The 8,913-nt window shown below is 36.3% G+C and overlaps 1 protein-coding gene across 1 annotated transcript; it reads left to right on the top strand.

Annotated features, from left to right (window-relative positions):
- Window positions 1,598–4,353, top strand: LOC109823313. Its single transcript, XM_020389597.1, has 5 exons — window positions 1,598–2,016; window positions 2,124–2,370; window positions 2,470–3,529; window positions 3,581–4,166; window positions 4,257–4,353. The coding sequence occupies exons 1-5, from the start codon at window positions 1,598–1,600 to the stop codon at window positions 4,351–4,353; spliced, it is 2,409 nt and encodes an 802-aa protein (XP_020245186.1).

Consider the following 8,913-nt stretch of genomic DNA (forward strand, 5'->3'; position numbering starts at 1 on the left):
GATCTCTTTCTTTCTGCTCCCTGTTCTCAGGTGATTGAGGAAGGGATTTAAAAGAGAATTTATTGTAGAAAGAACTAAGAGAGGGTATTTAAGAAGTGGAGGAATCTTACTGTAGCTACAGTAACGATTGTATTTATTGAGGAATCTTAAGTTTGAGATTCACTCATAAATTGTAATTTCTTGTTGAGAATAATAAGAAATTAACTGTGTGGCTCCCGAGGACGTAGGCAGTTTCCGAACCTCGTTAAATCTTGGTGTACTTTCTCTATTCTGTATTTCTGTTGCATTAGGGATTTCGGCGTTAAATTCCCAACAACTGGTATCAGAGCGTGAAACGATCTAGAGGAAGCCAGATTCGAGTGGGAGTCATGACCACAGATGAAGGAAACACTACCACAAAATAGATATATGGGGACGGTTATTTGGGGACGGTTTAAAACCGTCTCCTTTGCCTCCTAAGGGAACAGTTGTGTGACGGTTACAATCGTCACAATAGAGTCTAAGGCAACAGTTCAAAATAATGTGTTGGGCTTGAATTAGGCTTCAAAAAAAAATTGGTAGGCTAAAAGGATAGTTTTATTAAGGGCTCGTGCCCAAACTTTTTTAAGAAAAGTTATTTTCTTTCTCAGAACCGCGCCCTCACCTGATAAGTCTAAAAACTTTCTTCACCCGATAGTTCTAGGGTTTTCTCCGCTCTCGTCGACTCCTCTCGGAACCGCGTCCGCCGTCCGCCACTCCTCTCCTCTCAGAACCGCCGTCCGCCACTCCTCTCCGCTCTCGTTTTTCCTCTCGTCGACGCCTCTGTTCGCGTTTTTCCTCTCGTCGACGCCTCTGTTCGCCGCCTGCTACCTGATCTTTGTCAGTTCGTCGCGCCTCCCCCGTCAGCCGCGACTATCATCTTGTGATTTGGGGTATATCTCTCTCATTTTTAGTCATCAAACCTAGGGTTTCAATTTTTTTTCTCTATTTAATGAAAATTTTATTTGATTTTACAAATTAGGGCTTTGTTGTTTTGGTTGTGTCAGTAGCAGTTGTTTGCCTCATGACGACTTATAAATGTGGTTGCAACCACAGTCGTAAAATATCCTTCGGTTGCAATTGATGACTTGTTTACAAATTTGGGGGTATTTGCAGTTGAAACTTTTTTTAGGCAGCAATAGAATTTAAGGTTGTAACTAATCCACAATAATTACAAATAGATTAGTTTCCATAGACCCCCTATAGTATCCCCTTAGGAGCTCTGTAATTCTAGCTGCATAGACCCTGACTGAAAACTTTTTTAACTCTTTAATTCTCAGAGAAAGAGAAATTTTGTTTTTGTTTTACAAATATACCCTCTGACGGTGAGTGAGAAAAAAAATTCACTCAGGGAGTCTATGTTCAATAATAGCGCTGCAGGGGTGGCCCCCTAATTAACCCAATTCAAAAAGGACCTGATTCCTAAAAACAAACACTCAAGAACTCAAATTGTAAAATTTTAAAACTGAACCAATCAACTATAGATGCATTCAACTAGCAATTGCATTGTAATGATTGTTGCTAGGATATATATTATTGATGTCTCAATATATTTACTTTTCTCTAGCAGATACAAATTATGGATAGAGATAGAGGTTGGATGTATAATACTTCTCGCGTAAGTGCCGAGTACATTGAAAAAGTGAATGACTTTCTTGATAAAGCATTTGCAAAAGCAGCTAAAGGGAATGAAATATGTTGTCCTTGTCGTGGTTATTTTAATCGTTGTTGGCATCAGCGAAATATTGTCTGCAATCACTTGATTGTCAAGGGATTTATAGATAATTATTACAAATGGGTTTTCCATGGTGAGGATTTGCCATCAAGATTGAACGTCCATAGCGAGAGTGATGATGATGATGCACGTACTCATGATGATGTAGGCGGATTACTACATGATATTTTTAGAGGCACAATAGAAGAGTTTTCAGATAACGATGAAGAAGGCATAAAGGAAGGCACAGAGGAATTGACCGAGGATGCTAAGAAATTTTATAAGTTAGTGGAAGAAGGCCAACAAGAGTTATTCCCAGGATGCAAAACTTGCATAAGTGCATACATGGACTAAGCAATGAGGCATTTGATGATTCTCTGACCTTGTGGAGGGAAGCAATTCCAGACATAAAGTTGCCAAAGTCTTTTTATGAAGCCAAAAGGATTGTCAAGGACTTGGGTCTCGATTATGAAAAAATACATGCGTGCTCTAACGATTGTATGCTATTCTATGGAAATGTAAATGGGAAACTGAATAAGTGTAGTAGTTGTGGTGCTTCTCGGTGGAAGCCAAAGAAGGATGATGCAGCAAATGACTCCAATCAACCAACTAAAAAGGTGCATAATGTTCCAGTTAAGGTTTTGAGGTACTTTCCTTTAAAACCTAGAGTTCAAAGACTATTTATGTGTTCTCAAACTGCTAAATCTATGAGTTGGCATTCTTAGGAGCGCATCTAGGATGAGATTCTAAGGCATCCGGCTGATGGTAAAGCTTGGAAAGACTTTGATGAAAAGCATCCAGAGTTCGCATTAGACCCTCGTAATGTGAGATTAGGGCTTGCTAGTGATGGATTTAACCCCTTTCGAACAATGAGTATTGCGCATAGTACATGGACAGTTATCTTAATCAACTATAATTTACCGCCATGGATGTGCTTGAAGGTAGAATATTTCATGCTATCTCTACTTATTCCTGGTCCTCAATCCCCTGGCAACAACATTGACATATACTTGCAGCCACTGATTGATGAATTGAAAGAGTTGTGGGAAGTTGGATTGCTTACATATGATGCTTCTATCAAACAATCATTTAAATTGCGTGTAGCTTTGCTTTGGATAGTTAGTGACTTCCCAGAATACGCAATGTTGTCCGGATGGATTACTAAAGGCAGGTTGGCTTGTCCTTATTGCAATTATAATACATGCTCTGAGTATTTAAAATATAGCAAGAAGATGTGTTATATAGGTCATCGTAGATTTTTAAAAGATGACCACCCATGGCGATTTAATAAAAGATCATTTAATGGTGACATTGAGCTTGGAAGAGAACCGATATCACTATCTGGGACTAAAATTATAGATGAATTATCTGATTTTGTCAATGAATTTGGAAAAAAGCAAAAGAAAAAAGCAAATAGAAATTGTCCGTGGAAGAAAAGGTCAGTATTTTTTGATTTACCTTATTGGGAGCATAATAGATGTCGTCACATGCTAGATTTAATGCATATTGAGAAGAATGTTTGTGACAATATTGTTGGCACATTGTTAGACATTCCAGGAAAGACGAAGGATCATGTTAAAGCTCGCTTTGACTTACAAAAAATGGGCATAAGACGAGATCTTCATCCTGTGCAGTCGGCTGATGGTCGTCGTGTTACATTTGCGAAAGCTTGCTTTTCTATGACATCACAGGAAAAAGAAATGTTTTGCAAAGTGTTGGCAGATGCAAAAGTGCCTCATGGTTGTGCATCAAATATCTCAAGATGTGTAAATATGAGGGAGAAGAAAATATCTGGGTGTAAGACTCATGATGCGCATTTTCTTATGTAATATTTACTTCAAATTGCAGTAAGAAGAAGTTTGTCTAGGAGTGTTGCTATTCCTCTCATCAGATTAGGTGCTTTCTTCAAGGGTTTATGCAGCAAAGTTCTCAAGCCAGTTGAACTTAAATCCTTGCAGTCTGAGATCGTAGAGATACTTTGTCAACTTGAGAAAATATTTCCACCAAGTTTCTTTGACATCATGGTTCATCTTCCTGTTCATTTAGTTCAACAAATTTTGGATTGTGGGCCAGTCAACTACTTCTGGATGTACCCAACAGAGAGATATCTTTGTAGATTAAAGTCATATGTGCGTAATAGAAGTGCTCCTGAAGGTTCCATAGCAGAAGGATATTTAGCTGAAGAGTCCCTAACTTTTTGCTCATTATATATGCATGATGGTGTCAAGACAAGATTTAATAGATACACAAGTATGTATGAGAGAGTTGATGTTGCAGAAGAGACATCGCCAATTTTTCCTAAGATAGGTCATCCATTGGGAGGAAAGAGGAAAAGAAAGGGCAAAGCATTTACATTAGATAATGTTGACTGGGTTAATGCACATCGATATGCCTTGTACAATTGTGATAACAATGAAGTTGATAATTATATACGGTATGATTCATTACTTAAATATTACTTCTTATTTAATGTTGTTGTCCATATTTCACTTTATAGACCTATGTATTTTGTATTGTTATGCAGTGAACATAAACTTTTGATTGAGAATCAGTCAAGAAAAAGAGGCAGAACAAATAAATGGACGGGAGCTCAAAAGCACAGCAAGGACTTCACTGACTAGTTTAAAATTAGTGTATCTGAGTTGGAATCAGCGCCTGATTATCTAAAATGGTTATCAATGGGTCCTAATTTTGTAGCAAAAAAATACAGAGGCTATTATGTGAATGGTTGTACTTTCCACATCAAGGCGCGTGATGAAACATGCAAAACTCAGAATAGTGGTGTGTCTGTAACCAGTCAAGTAGACAGTTATGCAAGTTCTAAGGACCATAATCCTAAAACTGGAAATGTTACTTTTTATGGCGTCATACAAGATATCATTGAAATAGACTATTGGGGCAAATTTAGTGTTGTGCTATTCAAATATGACTGGTTTTATTCAGAAGAAGATGAATATGGGCTTATCCGCATCAATTTTAATAACAAAGGCCATATAAATGATCCTTTTGTCATGGCATGTCAAGTTCATCAAGTTTTCTATGTGAAGGATCCTGTTGAAGAGGCAAACAAGAATTGGCATTATGTTTTAAAGAAGCTTCCTAGTCATGTTTATGATATTGACCGTGATATTGATGCTACACATGGAGGTGACTATTGGGTTGAAAGTATTGACATTGTCAGTGATTTAATCCCAACTAGTAATGATGACATAGATGATGTGGGTTGGTGTAGAGATGATGTGCCAAGGTCCACTGTTGACATTCCTCCAAATATATATATTCATGATGATAATATAATGGAAGGTGATGAAGACAGTGACTTTGATGAAACAGATTGGGATTGGATGGAGTAAAGACATGAGACTTTCTGTATGTTTTGAAAGAAATGAGCTTTGAACTTTATGTTTTGAGTATATGGGTTGAGTAGACTTTGTCATTTTCTTTATGATTTGAGTATGAATTATTAGTTTAAAGAACGCAGAATTTTTGCTAATATATAGACAAGTTGTGCGAGTATTAGTATCTTATACTATCAAAGTTAGGCATGTTAACATCGTCACATATTAGGCCAGACTTTTGCATATCTAACAAAGAGCCACTGTGGCATTTTTTTGAACAAAAATGGTAATACTGTTCCTCCATTCTAACTTTCTTGCATTGCTGATGTTCGGATGAAACTTAAATTGTAAAAATGGTAATACTGTTCCTCCATTCTAACTTTCTTGCATTGCTGATGTTCGGATGAAACTTAAATTGTAGCGCCTATAGAACTCCAGTGCCAAAGATTAGTATCAAATCGTTCACATCGTATGATTGGCTAATACAAAAAATGCACTTTGTATCAAAATAGGAGGAAGAACAAAACAGTTGATGACGCAATTACTTTATGCAACTTGATGGTCTGATGAAGTAAATCTTTATTTAATGCAATTACTTTTGTATTATTCAACCAAAAGTTTAATTGTAGTCATGCTGTAATTTTCCTTACAATTGTGAAAATTTGATGTTTTATCCCATTTGCCGTTGAAGGATTAATTGTAAGGTGGGGGACCTTAGATTAATTTGTAGCTAAGAGCTGAACATATATTTTACAGAAAAATGAGTTTCTTCTTGAACAAAGAGACATGTCCTGGCTATAGCTTCTGAGTTCTGATACCATTTGTGATTAGAAGCCAAAAAACAATCAATCCAAATTATATGCATCAAGTTGCATATAATTCAGGTTGAACTTATTGAGTGAACTTATTGAGTAGAAAAAAAAATACAAGGACTGAGGTTCGGTTCATGACCATCTGTTTTGACTAGAAAAAATTACAATTCGCGATATTGAAAAACCACTGAAACATATAAACATCTTATGACAAAACGTATTTAGCCTATTATGCAGAGTATGGGGGTACACATGAAAAATAATTGATACTAATATACAATAAAAATTATGTTTCTCAATGACCGCTGCATTGATATCTTCTTATAAGAATAATTACTCAAAACTCCAGAAGTTGGTAGCATCGCAACTTGTACCTTAATTTTTCAGGTAATATTGATTGTGAATGAAACATAAGGATAAGCCTCTGTTTCACCTCCTAAACCAGCAATGTTTGCGTCTTCTTCGGATTTCCAGTAAGTGCTGAAAACAAAATAAAACTCCAGTCAGCAGAAAGCCTACAAAATAAAAATTATGTTATCATTTATATCTTTTTTTCTTGCTTGCTTCGAACAAAGTTCTCTTAGGCTGACAGCTAGATCTGTTTTGTCTCAGTAACCATAATCTGATATATGGAATAGCGTAGTTAGTAATATTCTCTTATAGGATAATTTATATTCATTAGGTTTCTTATATCTGACTGTTTGGTTTTGCAACAAAAAGGCACACTTTTCTATCAAAAAAGAAAAAGAAAAAGAAATAGATCATTTGAGTTACCATGGAATATGCATTCCCTACAATTCATCGAGAACTTTCATGCATTTTGCACGAATATGCATTCTGATGTATCTTTTGTCCTTGGAGTTACCAGGTAACAAACAAAAACATGGAAGCAGAAAAAAATTCTGTGTCAACCTCTTCAAAACAGAAGAGATCATGTGAGGTAAGTTGGGTTGATTTTTAATTGTATATTCTAAGTTTCTTTCTCTAACTGTATTAATTTTTTTACTTTTCCTTGTTTGTAGGTTACGAGCGCAGAATGTGGACGTGGTGACAAAAAGAAGCAAAACAGGATCTTTTATCCTCCGAAACAGATTACAAATGTGGCAACGACATGTCCACAAGTGCGCTCAAAAGAACATAATCGGGTAAATAATATGGATATTATGAGAAAGTATGCGCCCAATATATGTGAACCATCTACTAAAAATATTGCAATACAAAGAAAAGAGTTAGAGGTGCAGACAAAGAAGAAAATGATCTGTATGAGACAATCAAGAGAGGAGAAAATGTTGGATGAAATAGAAAATGCGGAGCGAGATATTCGGGAAAAAATCATAGAGCAAAAGGGACAATCTAGTAAGGCATGACAACAAATTCACAATCATGCACAAATAAAGGTGATCACAAGAGGAGAACACTCGGCCAACATAGAAGATGAAGAGGAAGATATTAGAGAGGATTTCATAGAAGATGCTGAAGGAGATGTTAGTGAACATGATGAGCAAGATGAAGAGGAAAATATTTTGGAGGATTTTACAAACGAGTCTGAAGGAGGTGAGGACTTAAGGGAACAACCAACAAGACAGGTAGCCAATAAAGTGGTAGACAAACCCAAAAAATATCGAGGGCAAACTAAATGTGAAAAAATTCATGCACGAAGTGTCCATGATCGACAAGTTATTTTTTTAAATGGATATGGACAACCTATCGGACCGTCAGATAAGGCATGCAGTGAACTTAGCAGTTTCTTAGGCACACTTGGAAGAAACTCAAGTTTTGCACCTCTGGATAAGGAAAATTGGCACAAAGTTGAAGAAAAAGATAAAGAAAAAATATGGGATTATGTTAAGGTACGATTTTTATAATTAATCGATATTTCCTGTTGTTCTTTCCCTCTTATTTATATCAAGTATTTATGATCAAAATTTTGTTTATTGTCAAATTATGTTAATGTAGGAAAAATATGACATTCCGGAGGATGGGAAAAAATGGACCCTAGAAATTGTCAATTGTGCATGGAGGCGCTGGAAGTCCATATTGAAGAAGAAGTGTTTTGACGGGTTCAAAAATGACAAACAAAGACTAAAGACACGGCCAAATACTATACCTGAAATAGAATTTAAAGCCTTGCTCAAATTCTGGAACTCCGAACAATCAAAGGTAAATGAGAAAACAGACATGCAGTTTCTGTTCTAGCATCAATCTTAAAGTATTATTTCGAAACATGAGCTTTCCCTTCTTTGATAAGTCATCTTGGAGTAGAATATTTATGCAATATAAGTGAGCTTTCCATTTGTTTTAAGAGTAAATAATCCTCAGTTTGAGCTGATTGAGATTCAGAAACCTGACATCGCTGGGCTGACATCGCTGGGCTGCAATATAAGTGAGCTTTCCATTTGTTTTAAGAGTAAATAATCCTCAGTTTCGAAATAGTATTATTTCGAAACATCAATCTTAAAGTATTTGTTTTATGTAAATAATCCTCAGTTTTGTCTACTCTGAAACCTGACATCGCTGGGTTGATTAAGATTCAGAAAGAAGGAATTTGAGCTTTAAGTCTGGGAGGGAAAGAAAAGGGAAGTCCAGTCTATGTGAGTCCTATACAACATACAAACACTATTTATTTCTCTCTTGTGGTAGCCCTTCACAGCTAGAGGATGATGCGTGCATTTTCTTGGTTGCATGTCCTTTTGTGCTTGGAGTCCTTAACCTTGTTATTAACAGGGTAAGGGAATGAAACAATGTTGGGAGTCCTTAACCTTGTTATTAACAGGGTAAGGGAATGAAACAATGTTGGCCTGTCCTTTTTTCTTCTCCTGTTTTGATTCTGATGCCTCACCTTGATGAGTGTGTACAGTGAATATCGTAAAGTGACATGGTTTATGTCTCTTTAATACTCGGTTCCATCAATTTTTGTTTCAAGGAATCTAAACAACTCTATGGGAAGGACTATATAGACAATAGTCCCTCAAACCTTTCAATGTTTTCATATTAATCCTCAACTCTCTGGACTTGTTCATCAGGCCCTCAA

This window comes from Asparagus officinalis, chromosome 9 (genome assembly GCF_001876935.1).
Source record: "Asparagus officinalis chromosome 9, Aspof.V1, whole genome shotgun sequence".
In the NCBI taxonomy this organism is placed as follows: Eukaryota; Viridiplantae; Streptophyta; class Magnoliopsida; order Asparagales; family Asparagaceae; genus Asparagus; species Asparagus officinalis.